General features: G+C 44.5%; 1 protein-coding gene across 1 annotated transcript in view; it reads left to right on the top strand.

Annotated features, from left to right (window-relative positions):
• adcy5 (adenylate cyclase 5) overlaps nucleotides 1–20,330 on the top strand; it is a 40,335-nt gene extending 20,005 nt beyond the window's left edge. Inside the window, exons 3-22 of the mRNA XM_088353556.1 lie at nucleotides 694–843; nucleotides 2,536–2,657; nucleotides 6,346–6,457; nucleotides 7,678–7,805; nucleotides 7,873–8,031; nucleotides 9,118–9,259; nucleotides 11,364–11,504; nucleotides 11,610–11,632; nucleotides 12,835–12,979; nucleotides 13,047–13,144; nucleotides 14,207–14,294; nucleotides 14,351–14,467; nucleotides 14,539–14,697; nucleotides 15,908–16,083; nucleotides 16,181–16,201; nucleotides 16,270–16,402; nucleotides 17,668–17,931; nucleotides 18,601–18,805; nucleotides 18,919–19,043; nucleotides 19,563–20,330. Coding sequence (XP_088209682.1) covers nucleotides 694–843; nucleotides 2,536–2,657; nucleotides 6,346–6,457; nucleotides 7,678–7,805; nucleotides 7,873–8,031; nucleotides 9,118–9,259; nucleotides 11,364–11,504; nucleotides 11,610–11,632; nucleotides 12,835–12,979; nucleotides 13,047–13,144; nucleotides 14,207–14,294; nucleotides 14,351–14,467; nucleotides 14,539–14,697; nucleotides 15,908–16,083; nucleotides 16,181–16,201; nucleotides 16,270–16,402; nucleotides 17,668–17,931; nucleotides 18,601–18,805; nucleotides 18,919–19,043; nucleotides 19,563–19,694 — 2,640 coding nt within the window. The 3' untranslated portion in view covers nucleotides 19,695–20,330. The remainder of the gene's footprint in view (nucleotides 1–693; nucleotides 844–2,535; nucleotides 2,658–6,345; nucleotides 6,458–7,677; nucleotides 7,806–7,872; nucleotides 8,032–9,117; nucleotides 9,260–11,363; nucleotides 11,505–11,609; nucleotides 11,633–12,834; nucleotides 12,980–13,046; nucleotides 13,145–14,206; nucleotides 14,295–14,350; nucleotides 14,468–14,538; nucleotides 14,698–15,907; nucleotides 16,084–16,180; nucleotides 16,202–16,269; nucleotides 16,403–17,667; nucleotides 17,932–18,600; nucleotides 18,806–18,918; nucleotides 19,044–19,562) is intronic.
• The last annotated feature ends 958 nt before the right edge of the window (nucleotides 20,331–21,288 follow it).

The raw sequence follows: 21,288 nt of genomic DNA, 5'->3' as shown, positions 1-21,288 counted from the left end.
CTACTTACCCTGTGCCTTCTGACTGTGTAAACAACCGGGGGCTGAGCCACTAAGGCAGGAAGAATAACACGCAGGCAGCGAGATTCTAAAAGGTCTGTGAAAAGTGTAGTTCATTTGTTTTAGGGAAGCACATTCAGGCAGAGACTGATCGATTAGCTCTTACCATAACATTATTTTGTCAATCAGGCGTGTGTGTTTGAGAGAGAGCCTAAAAAGTACGCTAAAGTGGAAGGCTGAGTGATGAGCTGTTAGCATAACACGAGTTTGTCTGATTGGCTCTAAAACAGGAGTGCCAACCCACAATTTGTGAGCCCTGTTGAAATTCTGTTGCAGTTTTTGTCCATTGAAGTCATATTGGTTGTATTGACTATTTATTGTATTTATTGTATTTTATTTTCCCAAATTCGAGTTATTTAATTCCAGCACTGTTAGTTTTTGGTTTAAATGAAAGATGAGTCGTGCCGGTTGTGTTGAAATTCCAATTTATTGACTGTAAAAGGTTTGTAGAGGGCTATTAAAGATGTATTTGAAATAATAACAAATATTCTGCATGATTAAACTTTTTTAAGCTTGTACAGCAAATGGATATCGGTTAATTGCCTCTTCTTAATACTAGTCATGGGAATCGGACGTGAATAAGGCATAGGGTTGGATTTTTGTAAGTCGTTCGTCCTGATTTTGTTTCCGCGGCAGCTGCTGTCCAACATCCTGATCTTCTGGTGCACCAACATGGTGGGCGTGTGCACGCATTACCCGGCCGAGGGCTCTCAGAGGCAAGCCTTCCGGGAGACCAGGGAATGCATACAGGCCCGACTACGCTCGCAGCGAGAGAACCAGCAGCAGGTGAAAAACAAAACCCTCCCGTCTCCGCCTCCGTCCTTACGCAACTTCATTCCTGTCAAATTCGCTCCCGATCTCCATCCGAGACGTAGCCGCAGTCCATCGAATGCTCTTCTTGGAGAATCTGGACGCTTTTGCTATCTTTGCTCTCCGCGAGTCTTACTGAGGTGAAGTCACCGAAGTAGAAACCCACAGAAATCGATGCTTTTTATTCTCGCCTGAATTGGGTTTAACATCGGCATCTTAGCAGGAAAACAGCCGAGACAATAGCTCGAGCTGGTCTCCGGTCAAACTGCATCACAATCTGAAAAACTAAACCTTGTATTTGACACATTTTTCTAAAGCTATGCCAAAGCCTTTCCAAAAGTGGCCTTTGGGAGGCGAGCAGATTATAGCCCTGACAGAGTTCTCAAATTCACGGCCCAGGGGCCATCTTTAATGAGAAAGTTAAAGGGACAGTGTGTATGATTATTCTGTGGTGTAACCTAAAATGAGCGTTAAGAATCTCAACTAAGAATGAAAGTTACAGAGACTCCAAATGACCATAAAACAACATTTTTCTTTTCTTTTTTTGCCCTGCTTTTCGCCAGATTTAAGTTTTTGGGGTTCCCATTAGCACACACAGATAAATATGTAAGCTCCCTATAGGTGAGGGTCATGTTATATAAAATAAATGCTAATATCTTTACATAGGGGTATTTTTTTAAAAGCACATTTTTATGATTGTTCATTTATTTGTGCAAATGGTTTGAATTAATATTCTTGGGTTTTTTTGTTTTAATGAATGACATCTTTAGCCCCAGGAGTCACTGAATAATACACACTGTCCCTTGAAGTGCAGCCCCAGCGTATTGTGGATTGATTTATTACTGAGATGGGAATTCAGACTTTTTAGGGAACTAAAATGAGCTGGCGCTCTTGGGTCCCAAATGGCTCTTCAGGTTGTTTATGTCGCTTTGATCCCTACATGAGCGATGATTATGTAACGTTATGCACGGAATGACTTTAAAAGGGAGGAAAAAAAATAAATGAAATAGGACAAAAATAGAAAGAAATGAGATAAAAAAAAATAATCTTAACATTTTTGTTTAACACAATAACATTTAAAAAGACAAGAAATATGAGTACAATACAATTACATCTAAGAAAAAGAGATACAATCCAAAACAATTTGAATTTTTTTTATTCCCAACAAATTTTAAGAAAATAAAAATAGGCAAAAAATTCCAGTTGACGGCTCCCTTCCTTCACTTTCAAGAGCCGCTTCGCGGAGCCGTTTCGTTCCCTAACAACACGCGTCGGTCGCTGTCAAAATTCAGCCCTCAATGGCCTTTTCCTGTGGTACATTCGTAAACACTATATTAAAAAATTGCTATCGAACGATACGCTAGTCAAAGTATTGCACCGCTTTTGACCGCGGCAAAAAAAAAAGGACGCTGTTACGTAACGGCGTTATTTACACCGGTTACACCGGTTATAACCCGAGAACGAAGTCGGTATCGATCGATTGATGGATAAAGTCGAGCTCTGGTCTCTTCAACGCTACTTTGTTGAGACATGTTTACCAAAGCTGGATTAGGTTATCGTAAACAAAAATAAAGACACGCGTGAAAGTCATCGGATTTTGCGTGCCTTTTTGTGTATACATCTATCGGTGTCCGTCTTGAAGAGGCCGGTATTTCTTTTTCCGGGCAGGAGCGTCTGCTGCTGTCGGTGCTTCCCCGCCACGTCGCCATGGAGATGAAGGCCGACATCAACGCCAAGCAAGAAGACATGATGTTTCACAAAATCTACATACAGAAGCACGACAACGTCAGGTAATCGGATTCGGGGTTCGTACGGGTGCTCGAAATCCTTGGATTTGAACGTGGTGTTTTCGAGGTTCCGGAGAAGGCTCGAATTTTGGATCGAGTGCTCGAAGATGCTTGAAATGATTCCTATTGCCGCGTTCCCTGGCAGTCTGATTCGACGGATCCATACTCAACAAAAAATATCAAAGATGAAATAATAAAGTCGGCTTAAAAATGACTCCGATTTGAATGGTAGTCACGCGTTATTCATTCATTTCATGCATAATCATACATGAATATGAGTAGTATATCGATAAGAGCAGGGCTCTCAAACGTGGAACTGTTCTGAGAATGGCTCACCTGTTCTGGTTCTTAAAGTAAAATGATTTTTTAATTGCTTGACTGAGTCTATTCAATTCATAATTAACCTGCTAATAATATAGTCATAACATGATCCATTTTTGAAATTGAAATAACAAATTTCCGTCGAAAACGTATCCAAGTATTGATCATTATTTTGAAGCGATTCATGAAGAGAATAGAGTGAGAATTTATTGGCGTATTAAACACGTTTATTTATGAATCTTTTTATGATTTCTTTTCCAGGAAATACAACTAACTCAATTCCAATTCACGTGCAGTTTTTCAAACCTGCTCTCTGGCTACCTTTTTTATCTTCCTACCTGTTTCGCTTGTTAGCAAGCTATCTCGCTCGTTTCTTTGCATTTTTGCATGCTATCTAGCTACTATTTTATTTTTGTCACTTATCACCCGACTGAGGATAAGCCATGCAGAAAATGGACAGATGGATGCTAGTTATGAAGCTAAATTTTGGGCTCCTTTCTAGCAAACTAGCTAGCTAGCTTTGTTTCTAGCTTTCTATCTGGATATTTACTCTTTGAGGTAGCATTTGGTTAACTTTTTAGCTATTAAGCAAGCTATCTAGCTAGCTTTTTACATGCTATCGAGCTAACATTTTACATTTTTTGGCCTCTTTTCTAAACAGCTATCCGGCTATGTTTTTAGCTTAAGATCTGGCTGTTTAGACGGCTATTGACTCTTTAAGCTAGCATTTGGCTACCGTTATAGCTTTCAAGCAAGCTAGTTAGCTTACGTTTTACATGCTATCAAGCTAATATTTGAAAATGTTTGGCCTTCTTTCTAGGCAGCTATCCGGCTTTGTTTATAGCTTTCTATCTGGCTGTTGGAATGGCTATTAACTCTTTTAGCTAAGTTAGAGCAACAACAATATCTAAAGAGCCGCTTCTCTAAAAAAACAAAACATTAATTTCATCACTAATAGCTTTACAATAACATACCCGTCAAACGTATACATTTCCCCCTTACATTATCTGATCATTTCAAATTTTGTACGCCGTGCAACAATATCTGAATGTGAAAACAAAATGAATTGTTTTTTGTTCAATGCTGGAGCTATTGTGAGTGGCTAACATGGAAGGCGAGTGGGAGCTAAAAGCGAGCTAATAAAAAGGCAAGTAAAAGATCCTGAAACACTGCCCGGAGCGAAGTTGCTAACTTGAATTGCTAGAGAATGAAACATTTGAGAAAAATGCACCAAATGCCCCAATCACGGAACTCGAGTCAAATTGAATCACAAAGCTAGCTCTATTTACACAGTGCAGCCAACAATAGCAGCTAGCGGCAAACCATAGCCTTCAGCCTAGTGGCTGACACGAGTGGCTAAAGATAGAAACAGTTGACAATCGCCATAATCTATAAATTGTATAAAAAATATTCTAAATCGTGTTGATGAGATTGTACATGGGTTGCTGCTTTTTATTTGAATTGATATATATATATATATATATATATATATATATATGTTTTTTTGTTTGACTGAAAATATGATTTTAACACCGGTACGGATTGCTGTATAATACACACTGTTGCTTTAAAGCATTTTTAAGGCTAAACTTTGGCGGATGTTAACCGGGCAACACGCGGGCTAATAGGTTTAGACATTGCCGGTCGGGGGCAACTCTGCTAATTGGCGGCAACAGGAAGCCGGGTGACAGGCTAACGCAGCCGTTAGCGCGTGACCGTGTTCCAGTTTTCGGTGCCGAGACAAGTTCACGTGGAGGTCATTGGCCAAAGAAAAAACAATCATGGCGGCTTTAAGGACCGAGCGATGGCAAATCAGCCGGAAGTCGGCAGCCTTGTCGATGTTTTGGACAAAAGCCAAGCCCGCAGCTAGCAAAGTCATGAGGTTAGCCTGACTTTTCATCCTTGCGTCTCGAGGAGCTGCGCTAATATAACGCGCTTCATCGCCCTCTAGCGTTTAAAACCGAGCTCTCGTCGACATCCGGATTGTTTAAAGCGGAGGTCTCCAACGCGCGGCCCGGGGGGCCATCGGCGGCCCTCAGGGTGATCGTGCGAGGCCCCCGCCTTAACTGGGAAGTTGAGGAACAGTGTGAATTATTCAACCGCTAAATAGTGTAGGAATCTTAAAGCTCCATTTTCTTTTATTTCTTTAAGTACCCGCAGTAGCAAGATGGCAGATGCCTTCTCCTTCTAAATGAGGCTCATGTTATGTACTAATGGAATTTTACCTTTTTTAGATAGTTCATCTATTTTTGAAGGTTATTTAAACCATCATTCTTTTTTTTAATGAATGAAGTTTTTCCAACATCAGGTGGCATCCATTGTAGTGCAAGACTTCGCCGATTATGGATTTATTTAGTCATGATTTATTGACGGATTTTCAAATTCAATCTAATTGTCACGTATATCAACGTTGCGAGAACATTGTATGCAAGGAGATTAAACATGGCACTCCAGGATAAACATGCGATAAAGACTAAAAAGAGAAAAAGAGAGAAGGATGTCTGGATAAAATATTTGCAAGGTCGTGTATAGAGGCTGGCCCAAATGAGGATAATAGTGTCGTGAAAAAGAATAGTGCATCACAACAATAGTGCAATGATTATTAACAGCCACAGAAAGGCAAAAGAAGTTGCAATATATATGTTAGAACAGTTTTGTGCGCTTGTTTAGGGGGGTGATGACCCTGGGGAAGAAGCTGCGTCCGAGCCCTAGTTTTTAGCGACCCGTAGCGTCTACCAGAAGGCAACAGGTCCAAGAAGTGGTGGCTGGAGTGGGAAGAGTCCTTTTTAGTGTCGGTGGCTCATCTGCAACACCCTGGCCTCTGGGCAGAGAGCATCTGATGAGCTTCTGGGCTGTGTTGATGACTAAAGAAGTTTGGGAGCTTATTTCTGGTTGTTTTTGTTATCCCTGAGCATGCCATCTTATGATGCAACACTCAAATTGGTTCATGAATAGAGATAGCGGTGTTACGTTTTTCAAAAAGTTTGACACAGAAAGTTGATTTTTTTTTTTTATGCATCGCGATAAGAAGGCTTCATGAACATGAGAGTTCTTTGGAATTTGTTGCCAGTTTTGACTGAGGATCCACAACGTTGTGTAAACATCCTCTTAGTTTATGCTTTTCCATGTCCGACACTTTGGGGAGTGCTATGTTTTCCAACTGGACCAAAATGTTCAAAACTAAAATACAATAACATTTGTTTAAAATTGCCATAAGCCATGTGGTGCTTTTTCTTTTGTTTCCTTGAATTGTGTTTTTTTTTGTTTGTTTTTTTTGTCTTAAATTTGATTTCAAAAGGCATTTGAGGAAGTCTTGAATTGGAAACCCTGTGTAGATATTATTAACGCTACCTTCTTTCCCTCCCGTTAGCATCCTGTTCGCAGACATCGAAGGCTTCACCAGTTTGGCGTCTCAATGCACGGCTCAGGAGCTCGTCATGACTCTCAACGAACTCTTTGCGCGATTCGACAAGCTGGCCGCCGTAAGTACACCCCTTTCTCTCCTTTTTTGAAAGGGATTTCCATCGCAAAAGGAACGACTCGCTTTCAAGTTTTTTTTTTTTACTTTCAACTCAAATATAAACCCAGCTGTCTTTTGTTGACATATCAAAGTCATGAATGCTATCTTTTGGCCAACGTAATTCAGCCGAGCATCACTTTAATGCAGGGGTGGCTAACCCGGTCCTGCACGTTTTGGAGGTTTCTCTGCTCCGACACATGTTTTGACAAATTCCAGCGTGTTAGCGGGCTTTGCGAGAGCTCGATAAGGATTCAGGTGATTGGAATGACCTGGATTGGAACAGAGAAACCCCCAAAACATGCAGGACGTGCGGCTCTCCGGGACCGGGTTAGCCACCCCTGCTTTAACGGTGTTGTGATGGATGATAAATAAGAATGGAGAAATATTGGTCTTAAAACTCGGACCTGATTATATGCTGCACCCGGTACGTTTTTAAGGGAAAACCATTTTTGTACATATTTAACTTAAAGCAACATTGAAACACGAGATATTTACAAACAAAGGCATTCTACACAGAAACAGTTTTAATAATACAGTATACGGTCCCTTAACCCCTTATTATTCCGATGGGCAGGGGACACCCTCAACTGCTTGCCAGCCCGTCACGGGGGCACACTGAGGCACACAAATCACTAGGGACAATTTGGACAGGCCAATGAACCTAACATGCATGTTTTTGGAATGTGGGAGGAAACCCACGCAAGCACGGGGAGAACATGCAAACTCCACACAGGAAGGTTGGATCCCATGACCTCAGAACTGTGCCGCACACGCGCTAACCACTGCGCCGCCGTGCTGCCCCCATGGAATCCATTCGTGTATTGACTTCAAAACACACCAGAATGCAAACAGATAAATAGGAATTCGCCTTAAACATTTCTGCTTGGTTGGACATTGCTTCTTGGTATTATTATTCCCGTTTATTCGTAAAATGATTCCCAACGTGGTCGTTTGCACTCCCCTTTTCAATGGACAACTTTTCCATGATGAAGGTCCGTTCATGCTAGTTTTATTCAGAGTTCCATTGAAGTTGTACTTCACGTGTCTCACTCCTACCTTTACTGCTCGGCCGCTCCCTCCATCATCGCATACGCCGCAGGGGCGAAAGCTCGGGGGGGAAAAAGTTGCAGCCTATAGTACGAATTTCACAGTACAAAATGACCGGTTTTGCCGTCGGTTCAGGAGAATCACTGCCTGCGCATCAAGATCCTGGGCGACTGCTACTACTGCGTCTCGGGCCTTCCGGAAGCCCGCGCCGACCACGCCCACTGCTGCGTGGAGATGGGCCTGGACATGATCGAAGCCATCTCGTAAGAACCGCCGCCTACCCGCGCTAGCGCGCCGACGCGCTAAGACCCTCGGCCGAAACCTTCGCAGGCTGGTCCGGGAAGTGACGGGAGTCAACGTCAACATGCGGGTGGGGATCCATAGCGGGCGCGTCCACTGCGGCGTGCTGGGCCTCAGGAAATGGCAGTTCGACGTCTGGTCCAACGACGTCACCCTCGCCAACCAGATGGAGGCCGGAGGGAAGGCGGGGTAAGGACACGCGTCAGACTTAAATATCACAGTTGGAGCAAACATGATTCTAACAAACCGTTGATTGAGCAATTGAATGAAAGAGTCCAGTTTATTCTTTTCCAAACTCGTTTGGCCTTTTTGGAGCACCGCGTACGTTTTGAGATCATGAAGTGAGGAAAGCGGGTGAAAAACCTTCTTCAGTTATTCTGACGAGTGGCTACACTCAACAGTATTTTGATAGTTCAATACACTCTTGGATTGATGGACTTTTCTTTGACTCGTCGTCTACTGAAGAAGCTTGAATAGAACACAAAACAATAACAAGAAAATGAAAGGAAACTAGAAGTTGAGAACTTAAACTGTCCCCTTTTGGATAGACAACAGCATTGGCTTGATTATTACGTTATTGATAGAGTTCCCCCTTTTACGTCACACCAATACCAAAACCTAGCAACCACGAGTTGTTCTGCATCGATGAAGATGACAGACCAGTCCTTATGTCATCAGCTGAAGATCCATTAGGAATCCAGGTAGGCTCTAAGGCCAGTTGGGATGAGGACCACAGGACGCAGAGTGTTGAAGGAGAGGTTGACTGCTGGTAGCTTGGGGCTTCTCAAAAGTCACCGGATCGTCCCATTAGTTTAGTCGCTAGCTCGATCCAGTTTGACTGCCGACCCGGCAAGGTTCTCTGGCTGCTGGTTATCTTGAGAACGGGACGGTTTTCCAATTCCACGACGAGGCATCTTCCGCTTTTTGATCTCCATAGTTTCCTTCTCTTGCCACCCGTTCTAACCACTTAGCTGCACGCTGTGGCCCGTCGCTATTGTCAGCGCTTGCCGCTTTGCCCGGACTCCAAAAGGACCGGTGACATCGTGCAGACGTGGGCCGGCGGAACGTTAAAGCTTTCATTTTTGAGTCGAGTCATGAAAAGTTTGAAAACGATTTGAACTTCATTTAAAGTCGATTCAAAACTTACTCGATGCTTTCATTCTGAGTGAAAGCTTCGAAGCCCTCATTCAAAGCGAGTTGAAAATCTTGAAGCCAGGATTTCAAGCCGTAACTTTTCAGCGGAGGTCATTTGATTGAGGTTGTTGCGTGCGTCAGGCGCATCCACATCACCAGGGCCACCTTGAACTACTTGAACGGCGACTACGAGGTGGAGGCCGGAGCGGGAGGAGAGAGGAACGCGTACCTCAAGAGGAACGCCATCCAGACCTTCCTCATCGTGGGATGCAGCCAGAAGAGGGTACGCAACATTTTCCTTCCTCCTTCGAGTTACTTGCTTATGATGAACTACAAGTCTCCATTTTTTTTCACGGTTGGGCCACGGTGCCACGTACATTCCGGCGCGACACATGATATCCTTTTCGCACGTTATTTTCACGCTAAACTGCAAGAAGGCCACATTGTCTGCCGGTCATTTATAATAAATAAGAAGAGCTGAAGACAATTAGGACCGAGAAGCATTCTGTAGATCATAAGCCACAAATGGTCAAATATTCAGCGGACAACGGGATTCAAGCGGCAGAAAGAAATTTGGGAGTTTGCGCGAAACGGAGGCGAACCCCAGTCTGACGAGAAGAGGAAGTGACGCACGGTCTACTTCTTGGTAAAAAGGACATAGAGCAGGGGTCAGCAACCTATGACACGCGTGCCAGCAGTGGCACGCAAGGAGTTAACCAGTGGCTCGCGAGCGCACGGCAAAATTATAAAAATAATGATTATATTAAAAAAATGCACCTTTTTACCTAAATTTTAGACCTTTTCAGTTGCGCCTGATGTTTAGGGGTTTTACTCTAGCGCTCCTCCTCTGCTTCGTGTGTGACTCCGCAGTGCTGAGGAGAGATCGGTGTTTTATCCCAGCCACAGAAACACCAGGGCGCTATAAATGAACAAATCATGACCGCTCCTCCAGCGAGAAAATCTCGTTCTTTCCAGCCAGCGTAGACAGACGAATGAGGCTTTGTGCAAAAAATGACCGTGCTGTTTTGTGCATGATGCCTCAAGAGCGTTGTACCTCGCGCATTAGGTGTTAGACGTCATGACGAGACAAAACATGAACATGAATTCAAGGCGGAGACATTAAAACGCGCTGTGTCCAGGTATGGCCAATAAACACAAACCCTGAAAACCTTTGTCACCGCTAAAATCACCACCACTGAAACAAGTTATCACATTGCTCACTGCATAGCAAAGCACAGAAAACCATTTATATCTGCAACCAAATCAGCTGTTATTTCTGTTGCACATATTTTCAAGTAGCCTTCTGCCTTGCTGCTGTTATTTCAAGTTTGATATTTTCTTCAACAATATATCATTGATCAATGGTATGGTAGCTGTGCATAGCACTTGTTTTGATTGTAGTTCATTGTTGATGAAGAATGGTTGATTCTGGTTAATTCTTGTGGTCAAAAGTTGAAGTCATGGATGGCTACCGGCCTCTCCACATGTTGCTCACGTTATTTTTTTAGTTTATTGATGAACAAGACTAGTGGAAGATAAATTGGTCAGTTATACGATTTCAATGTATACCTATGTTCAGGGTTGGGTAGGGTTACTTGAACTGGATTACTTTCAATGACTTTTGGATGACTCCAATACCAAATATGCTAATAAAAGACAAAAGAAACTAAATGTGAATAAAATGATGACTCACAACACGTGATAAGCTTTCTCTCCTGGCTTTGATCTCTTTGATCTCCGGCAAAACTAAGATAAAATGCGACAGAAACAAAATGAAAATCAATCCAAACAGTTTGCCAAAATCATTTTTGCAGTATTCCGTTACTCCCCAAGCCTGCACAAAATGGAGTCGTTTTATTCACATTTAGTTTCTTTTGTCTTTTCTGAGCGTATTTGGTATTGGAGTCATCCAAAAGTCATTGAAAGTAATCCAGTTCAAGTAACCCTACCCAACCCTGCCTATGTTGTATATTCGGACTGGTGTAAAATGACAGCTCTGTTGGATATCAGAAAAATGTTGTGCGAGTCCTTCATCTTGGTGTGGCACACTGATTTACAAGGACATGTGAAAGTGACACGCCACACCAAAAAGGTTGATGACCCCTGACATAGAGGATGAGGATCGGATTTGGTGATTTGGGGTGAGGAGTTATCTGCAAAACTCTTCATGTGTTACATGGTGACTGAAATGAAGAGGCATGCCAATCCCGTACAATCAATTTAGCCTTTCAAGACGACGTGTGTGTTTTTGGGCGACGGATCTCATCCGATAAATTTTCCCCCAAAATGCCACCTCAACTCCAGGCGTTGATGTCTTTCCCTTCTTAATGATGCATTTTTGGCCAGGGCGACTTACAGTCCGTCAAATGGTTTGAATATATCATCAGAAAGAGGAGAAAGCGGTGATGGCCAAGATGAACTGCCAGCGGACCAACTCGGTGGGCCACAGCAGCGGCCGCTGGAGCGATCGGCCTTTCTACAACCACCTGGCCAACAACAACCACGTCTCCAAGGAGATGAAGCGCATGGTAACGACACAAACAATAATCCGATGGATTTGACTCTAGAAATCATATAGAACAATAAACCAATGGATTCAGTATATCAATGACATATTGTATGTTTTTTGGCAGGGCTTTGAAGACCCAAAGGACAAGTGAGTTTTCCGATCCTTTTTTAAAAAATTCGGTTCGGAGTACAGTACGGCGGCGCTTCTCCATTATTTTCCGTCACGCTCCCCCTCGGAAGAAGAAATCCTCTCGCGATTGCGCTCGATGCCTTTCCCCCCAAAAACGAGCCGAGCGAGGCCCGCCCCACGATTTGAGGACCGCCGCGGTACAGTACGTGACTTAACGCTTCAAAATGGCCACCAGGGGGCATCGCTCAAAAATATATTGTATGGATAACAATTTAATGAATTGATGTAAAATATTGAAAATGGCATCTATTTTTATTATTTCTTTTTAATGTACTTATTTTTTAAATGTTAACATAATTGGTAATTTTATTGTGTTGTTTATCCATTTGTACTCATTTCTTGATACCTATTTTTATTTTATTACTTGTGCATTTATCAATTTACATTTGATCGATATTTTGATGTATTATTTTAATGTATTCATTATCCGTTTGTATAATTTCGTTTTTTTGTTGTTATTATTTAGCCATTTTTATCTTTACTGATTTATTAATTTTTGTATATTTAATTATGAATTCTGATTTTTATCTACAGTTTCCCTGATGAGGTGGCATTGGCTAAAAAACACAAAAAAAAACAGTCTTAAAAAATACTGGGCTTTCAATTAAAATATATATATCTATATATAATATTAATTTATACGCATACATTTAAATTGTTAATGTTCGATTGCACATGCGACACGTTTGGGTCCGTCGGGGGAAAAAAACATTACATAAATATATACGATTGCTCAAAATGTTTCAGGAAATGAGTCGGAGACGTGATGCGTTCAGGAGCAGTCGGGAAAACGAACCATTTTATGAACGGAACGCAAAAAAGTGACGTTAGATTTACCTCTTTTGTCTGCCGTCTTCACGTAAAAAAAGGACGTGGAAGATTTTGAAACATTTCTAACACAAATCTATCAATTTCTTATTACAATTTTGATACGGGGAAAATGACGTCTCGTCCTGCTCGTTTCCACTTCGATGCGGATCGTCTCGGTCCCCGGTAGCAGACGACAAACACGTTATGTGTTTTTATTCTTCACGGTCGCGCTGTGAGTAAATAGGTGCCGCGTCGCCGTTATAAGGTTTATTATCGCAACCGTATCGGCGAAGGTCGGCACGACGCGTTGGGGCGCCACGGTAAAAACGAGGCTCGCGGCCGTCACGCAGGCACGCGCAGGAGAACGTCAACCCCGAAGACGAAGTGGACGAGTTTTTGGGTCGCGCCATCGACGCCCGGAGCATCGACCGCCTTCGCTCGGAACACGTCAGGAAGTTCCTGCTCACCTTCCGGGAGGCGGACCTGGAGAACAAGGTCCCGCCCCCTTTTCCCCTCTCCGTGGCCCCGCCCACTTTCTTATTCTCCGGTGTCCCGTTCGCAGTATTGGAGGCAGGTGGACTCTCGCTTCGGAGCGTACGTGGCCTGCGCCTCCGTCGTCTTCCTCTTCATCTGTTGCATTCACCTGCTCGTCCTGCCGCCGTGAGTATGCGACGCTGACACCTGCTGGCCGAATCGCGCATCCTTCCTTTGGATAGAACGCTATTCCTTCAAATCGGAAGCAAAAACACACGTACTATCGCAAGAATCCTAGGTAGCATTGTAACACAGGCCGGTTCTTCTAATCGCTACGTTGTCATCGTTATTTTATTTTGGCCTTTTTATCCTGATCATCTTTTATTTCCTTTCTCTATATAATATGATTCATCCCAGAGTGCCATGTCTAAACTCGTTGCTTACGTTGATATCAATGACAAGAAAGACAATTCTTATTGTAATTTTATTAACTATGTTGAGAATGTGATGTTTTCTCAATTCCACTATTTGTTCTCCATAGTTTCCTTCTCTTTCCACCCATTCTAACCACTTAGCTGCAAGCTGTGGCCCGTCGCTATTGTTAGCGCTTGCCACTTTGCCCTACAATGTCACTGACCTTCCACATCTGAGTACCATGATTCAGGCATCTTCCACCTTTTTTTCCACCATTTCTTTCTCTAGCCACTCATGTTTGCCGCTTGGCTGCCGGTGATGGCTTACCGCTAGCCCCTATTGTAATTGTGAGTTGCTTCGTTTCAAACTGCTGCAGCTGGTCATATAAACTGACATCACCGAGTTCTGTGATTCAGGGATCACATTTTACCCACTGTTTCCTTCTCTAGCTACTCCTTTTAGCCACTTGACTGCAGGCCCTGTCCTGCTCCTGTTGTTATCCGATCCCGCTCCTTCCTTGAATGTCACTCGCCTTCCACAGCTGGTCATGCAAGCAATTAAGTCCCTTAATTCATGCACCATTCACAGTTTTCTTCTCTAGCCACGCGTGTTATCTACCTGGCATAAAAAATGCCAAGGAGGAAATTGTAAAATTGTGCAAAACAAATCGATAGCGTATTCATATTCCGAGTGTAGACGACCCTGAAAAGAAAACACACGACCGCTAAAGACAAAAAGATTTTCCCTGCATGCTATCGTCTCAGAATTGAACTTGTTTCATTTTCATACAAATTTCTTCCGTTAATAACGCTAATCTTTGCGTGACGCGGGCAGTTCCGGCGTGATGAGAGGCTTCTTGACGTGTTGCCTGCTCCTCCTGACGGCGCTGGTGTTCCTGTCCAGCGTCTACCGCTGCCACGGGGTGAGTCGGCGCCACCTAGCTGTCGGGAACGCGCCTGACCTCGACGGTGCCTTCAGGTGTTCCCGCCGGCCCTCCGCCGCGTCTCCGACAGGATGGTGCGATCGCGTCTGGGCGGCACCCTGGTGGGCGTGGCCGCCGTCCTGGTGGTCTTCCTGGCGGCCTTCGTCCATATGGTGAGCGCCGGCGCCCCCCTCCCGCCTTCCCCCGGGACGGAGATTCCACCTTTCTCGCTCTCCGTCCTCAGTTGGGCTGCAGCGGGCGGGACCTTCGCGGCTGCATCGGGGCGGAGCTCAACATCAGCCGGGACGCCGTAGACGCCTGCCACGCCCGCTTGCTCAACTATACTCTGGACGCCGAGACGGGACCTTGCGGCGATCGGGCCGCCTTCTGTAGCTTCCCTGAGGTAGAGTGCCAACAACAAGACTTGTAGCGGGTAGAAATACTTCATCCGATCCAATAATCACTATCTGTTCGAAAAAAAATCAAACCACCCATGTTAACTCCTTGGTTACGAGGCTATTATTGTTGGCATCTCAGTGTAAATAGAGACAGGGCGAAAAAAAGAGCTGCCACAACATTGTTGTCTGTTCCTGCTTTTAGCCATAGTCGACCAGATAATGGATTGCGGCCACAACAGTGCAGTTCATTTTAAGTGAGCCACAATGGCACGCTTCAGCGGAGCAAATTGAAAAATTAAAAACGCTACGCCTGCCCCTGACTCGGCAATAGTCGACCAGCCATAATGGATGGCCGCATTGGTGCAGTTTAGTTTAGGCAGAAAAAAAAAACAGAAAATGACAACCGCCTTGTTCAACACAGACATTCACGACCTGCACTCTCGGTGATGGTCAACTGGGGATAATAGATCACAGCCAAAACGGTGCGTCTAATTTTATGTAGGCCGAAATGGAACGGTACAGGCGGGCAAAACTGGAAATAAATGTGGTCGGCCGGTCCCTTCTCTCAGTAAAAGTCAACTGGGGATAACGGATTAAAGGCAAAACAGTGCAGTTCATTTTAGGCAGGCCAAACCAGAAAAAAAATGATCGGCAACTGTCAACCATCTATAGTGGATTGCGGCTGCAACTGTGCATTTGTTGGTGGGCCTGAACGCCATTCCTCCAAAAAAAAGTGCCTTGTGCAGGCCTTGCTCACAGCAGTATGGGATCAGGGACAACCAATCAGAATTGAGCTATTTTTAAGCAGAAACACAAAAACAGCAAAAAAAAAAAAAAAAAAAAGCTGCCAGGTCTGACAAAAGTGCGCTCTGCCAGTACCTGCTTGGGATGGAGGATAAAGGATCTTGGCCCCACAAGTGCGATTGTCTTTTTGTTAGGGCCTGACTAAAATGCGGTCTGCTGCCACTTGCTCGCAGCAATATGCGATTGAGGATAATGGATCGCAGAGTATTCTCTATCTGCCCTTAGGCCTCAAGTCATGAGGGATTACAGTATTTTGGGTTTTTTCGATGGGGCCCATCCTATATCCTCATGACGTGCTGCGTTTAAATGCTTCTCTAATGCATGTTTTTTGAATTCACCCGTAAAGAAAGACTATTTTTCGAACGCTAAACGACGGCGAGGGTTTCAAGACTGCCATTTTTTTTTGGGTAGTACTTCTCTTGGTGCGTGGTGCTGAGCCTGCTGGCGTGCTCGCTTTTCCTGCAAGCTCACAGTCTGGGCAAGCTCCTGCTCATGCTGGCCATGGAGACGCTCTACCTTCTGCTGCTGGAGCTGCCCAGGGCCGTGCTCCTCGACAACAGGGACCTCCTGGTCGTAGCCAATGCCGCGTGAGTACCGCCGCTTCCCCACCCCTAGTCCCCGGGCCGAGGACCCATTCCGAACCCCTGCCGGTACCTGACTTTTGTTTTCTCGTGTTCCTCTCAGAGAAAGCCTCAACGGAACCAGGTGAGCTCCACCCCTCGTCGTCCTCTACCGAGACCGAGGACTGACAACCGTCCCGTTTTCCGCCGTAGCTGCGTTTCCGAGTCCAAGGTTCCCCTGAAGATCACGACGCCGGTGGTGATCACCGTCTTCGTGCTGGCCCTTTACCTTCACGCCCAGCAGGTGGAGTCCACCGCCAGGCTGGACTTCCTCTGGAAGTTGCAGGTGAGTCAGAACAGTGGGGGGCGCTCAAGTTGGGAACTTTTTCTGAGTCATGAGGGCAAAGGGATCCCGTTTTCATAGTCCTTTCGAAACTTGAGGGCGAGATGGCTCGCCAAACGTCGCATGATAACTAGCAAAGAGTCAAATGTTAGCCAGAAAGCACGCTCAATAGCTAAAAGGGTCGTCTGGTCGTGAGCTGGAAAGGTAAACGGTGAGACATGACTTCAGAATCGTGATTAATACTTAATACCATTTGAATTTCTAAAATAAGAACTTATGTTATTACTATGTTGTTACCATGCTATTATCAGGTTAAATACGAAATATTAGGTCGGTCAAACTGTGGGGTCTACATAAGACCACTGACGTGTGGGAGAGCTATAAAAATTGGCTAACGCTAGAAAATACACAAGGCAAGAGACTTGTTAATTTTTTTAACCAGCTGCGGCCGGGGACATGAGCTCTTTCCATACTCTCTTACTCACTCTCGGTCACCCCCCGTCTGCCTCTGTTTTATTGAGATCGCAAGACATGGAAAAGTACTGGTATATTGAGACAAAAGACCACCCCCCCTGGAAAAGTACCGACACCTTTAAACAAAAACAGGAAGACTGAGAGATGCCAAAAGGAACATCAAACTGATTAGAAATACACACCTTGGGCAAATACGTTTAAGCCTACTTTACACAAACAATACAGAAAGTCATTTTTGTAGAAGATCTCCCCTGAAATCGACGTTCCTGGGAAAAATCGACCGCATTAGGATTTCATACATTGTCAAACATCACCCGTGTAGAGCATGTTAGGCGAGTTTGTCTTGAGTATATCTGTAAATCTATTTGTGGCGTTGAGCTCTCGAAAAACAAAATCAAATTTTGGGGGGTTTTACGGCTCTTTGGGTCAAAAAGGATCCGGACGCATTGAGGCCCGATGGTTGCCGAATTTTAATTGGTGCATTTTGCTTTTATTAAGTACAGGGATTCAATACATTGGACAAAAGTGATTTTTATTTGATCAAATTTGAATACATTTTCATCAGACGAAAAAAAAATGACTTTAAAAATTAATGAATTCAAATAGATTCTTTTTTGTAATATTTTTTTTTTAAAACATTCCAAATAATGAATAAAACGGTAGTATTATAGAATACAAAATAAAAAGTATGAATTCATGCAAGCAATTCCCTCAAAATGCGAAAAGGAGGATTTGTGGGCAAGGCGGAAAGGAGCGCCGCCGGCCTAGAGCGCCCCCTACGATTTCCTTTCCAGGCCACGGAGGAGAAAGAAGAGATGGAGGAGCTGCAGGCGTACAACCGTCGGCTGCTGCACAACATCCTGCCGGCGGACGTGGCGGCTCACTTTTTACAGCGGGAGCGCGGCAACGACGAGCTCTACTACCAGTCGTGCGAGTGCGTGGCCGTCATGTTCGCCTCCATCAGCAACTTCTCGGAATTCTACGTGGAACTGGAGGGCAACAACGAAGGCGTGGAGTGCCTCAGGCTCCTCAACGAGATCATCGCCGACTTCGACGAGGTTTTTTCCTTTCCCGGTTTCGTACCCGCGCCGACTCGCCCTTTCTTGACCACTCCCGTCTGTCCGACGCGGGCCCCGCGCTAGTGCTATCGATTGCAAACGCACACAAACGGAAGGTTTTAGCCTGGGCGACGTTAGCTAATTGACGGTAATCTTAAAGACTAAAGATCGCGGCCGTTTGGAGACGATCGGTCTACAGAAACTTTGGCCAAAGTCAAATACCCGAATGCAATTTTTAGACATTGTGAAAGAGTTGTAAATGTTTGACTTATCTTTCCAGATGTCAAATCGATGATTGTGAACACTTTCGCGTAAAAATGAATCGCGATCGGCATCGCCCGCTTCACTTTCGGCTCCGATTTCAATACAAATTGTAAACGGGTACGTATTTGTGTTTCTTGGGCTGACCAATGTGTCTATCGTCCGTTAAACCGGTTACTATGAGTTGAAGATATTCGGAGCTACAGGAAATCATCTCCGTTTAATAGGCTAAAAAAAGCAAAATAGCCTGCAATTGGCAGAGAGTGGTGTCACTCAAAAGGTCAAGGGCAAACTGCTAGATCATTCGACCGTTTTTTTGGAGCAAAACGAACAGAAAGCGCTCGAACGGGTCCCGTCGGCCGGGAAGGTCCGAGAGGTCTGATCCGCGGCCCCCGTCGGCTCCCGCAGATCATCGGCGAGGAGGTCTTCGGGCAGCTGGAGAAGATCAAGACCATCGGCTCCACCTACATGGCGGCCTCCGGCCTCAACGCCGTCACCTACGACAAGACGGGCCGCTCGCACGTGCGAGCGCTGGCCGATTACGCCATGAGACTCATGGAGCAGATGGAGCACATCAACCAGCACTCTTTCAACAACTTCAAGATGAAGATCGGTGAGACCGCTCGTTCCTTCTCTAGCCACCCGCGTCACCGGGGTCAGCATTTAAGTCCGGTCCCGGGCTAAACTCTTTTTTTTTTTCTCTCTCTATCTCTGCGGCGGGGTCAGGTCTGAACATGGGCCCGGTGGTGGCGGGCGTGATCGGGGCCCGCAAGCCACAGTACGACATCTGGGGCAACACGGTCAACGTGGCCAGCCGCATGGATAGCACCGGCGTGCCGGAAAAGATCCAGGTGAGCAAAGACGCCCAAAATCGGAGAACCGCGAGACTCCGATGAGGCCGTTGCCATTCGATCCGAAATTTGTTTTGATATTTTCATCAAATGATTTTATATTTGCATGATGCTTTCACATCGTTTTGTTTACAATAAACACTTGTTTTAACATTTTTACTTTTACATTAAACATCTCTCTTTTAAAAATGTAATTTATACACAAATTAAATATTGGCTTTTACATATTAAATTTCGAAATTTACATATTTGTGATTTTATTATTGTTTAAATATTTTCTCCGAATCAAACTTTGTTTTCATGCATATTTTTAATTTTTGCATGTTCGATTTTTTTTTTCGACATTCAAAATGAGATTTAAACATATGTAACATGTATAATTCTTGTTAAATGTTGGCTCTTTTGGCCCTCCGTAGTTGAAATCGATCGTCTGGGACATCTAATTCTAGGAATTGTAGGGAAACCTGGCAACCCGCATTCTTTCGATCGGTGATGCGGATTTTTTTCCTTCCTTTTCAGGTGACGGCCGACTTGTACCAAGTTCTGAAGTCGTACAATTACTCTCTGGAGTACCGCGGCGTGGTGACCGTCAAAGGCAAAGGGGACATGATGACTTACTTCCTCAAAAGCGGACCCTCAGGCATCCGTTAAGGCGTTTTTCCCACCGATCTCGAAGGCGTCACGCTGGACTCGCGGGAACATCCTAAAGTCGATACCAAAGAGCCATAAGTCCCACAGTCCGTGAACGCAACACGAGCGGACGTTCTCGGGTACAATTTGATAAGGTTTTCTATGACACTTAAGGAATTCTCTCTCGTTTTTTTTTTGTATTAGTCCCCAAATGAATTTGAACACGAGGGCTATGCGATCGTGACATAGTACGGGGTTCCCCTCGAGTTTCTTTTTCTATTCCAATGAAGCAAAAGAGTCATTCCTCGCACCGGCCGGGATTCGAACGCCTGTTCCGAAGGCGCCGGGGGAGGAGGACACGTTACCATCACCAAGTTGACTTCATGGCCCCATGACGCAGATCAGACATTTGCAGTCATCCATTTGAGGACTTCGGGGGAACCCCGTCGGACGACCCGGTGAATGTCGAAACGAGGCCTTTGGAGTATTCCTCACTACAGCTGGTTCTGTCGCCTTTCTACTTTTTCAATACGATTGGAGGACTTTTTTTGGAATAGATTTCGTAGGAAAAACCACACCAATCAGGGAAATATGCCAGCGCGGATGTTATTGATGTGACTTTATATAAGACGAATTATAAAGAGTACTTTTTGTGAACGACTGACGCATCATAATAAAAGCGCAAGGTGTCTCTTATGGGAATGTGCAAACTTTGGCCAGAAGAGGGCAGCAGATGACATGATAAAAAAAGGTTCGCAGTGGATTTATGGAATCTAAAAACTTTAGAGTACGCATTATACACGAAGTTTTACCGTATTTAATCGCTAAACATTGATTGTAGGAGGATTCGAAGCGAGGGTAGGAGCTGGCAAGAGTACACAGCCTTGAAGCGGCATGGCCGCTATTGGTGTGTAAGTGTGAAGCACATTGTAAAACACTTAGGGAGGTCTTCATTGACTTGAAAAGCGCTATAGAAATGCAGACTACCATTTGAAAACATTGGCAAAGGTGTAAAGCCAGGTGTGTAATAAATAGGGATGGGCGCCACTAGGCTGTACTCGCCCGATACACATCATGATGCCTCTAAGGGATCAAACCCTATTTATTTTTTTTACCATTTTTCATCTGAAAAAATCTGAGGAGTCATATTTTGCCCACCCCCGAGTTAAGACCCATACATTTAGACATGTTATTACACAATTTGAGACACCTTCTGAAAAATCAGACTCGTTTGACAGCCATCTTACAACTACAGAAGCTTGAATGATCATTTTACAAATGTATTGGTTCAATGTTTTTTTTGGCACTTACCTTACACAGGCCATCCCCAAGTGTGGTGGGCATTGAGTCCCATCATTCAGGCCTCTTCCACTTTTTCCCCTGTTTCCTTCTCTGGCCATTCACTTCAGGCAATGGCTCGCCTCTAGAACGTCACCGAGTTCTGTGATTCAGGTCCGCTTGCTCTAATCTATAACAGTACCAGGATTCATGCCTATGGCGCTTGTTATCTTTTATTCCCCATTTCCTTCTCTGGCCACTCGTGTCACTCGATTTTGGTCCCAACTCTGAGAAAATTCTGCTTTGCTCTCGAAATATCTCTTGGAGCTTCTCTCGC

This window comes from Urocampus carinirostris, chromosome 14, assembly GCF_059441175.1.
Source record: "Urocampus carinirostris isolate Australia breed hairy pipefish chromosome 14, RoL_Ucar_1.0, whole genome shotgun sequence".
Taxonomy (NCBI): Eukaryota; Metazoa; Chordata; class Actinopteri; order Syngnathiformes; family Syngnathidae; genus Urocampus; species Urocampus carinirostris.
Note: the sequence above shows the minus strand (reverse complement) of the source record. Positions and strands in the feature narration are given on the sequence as shown.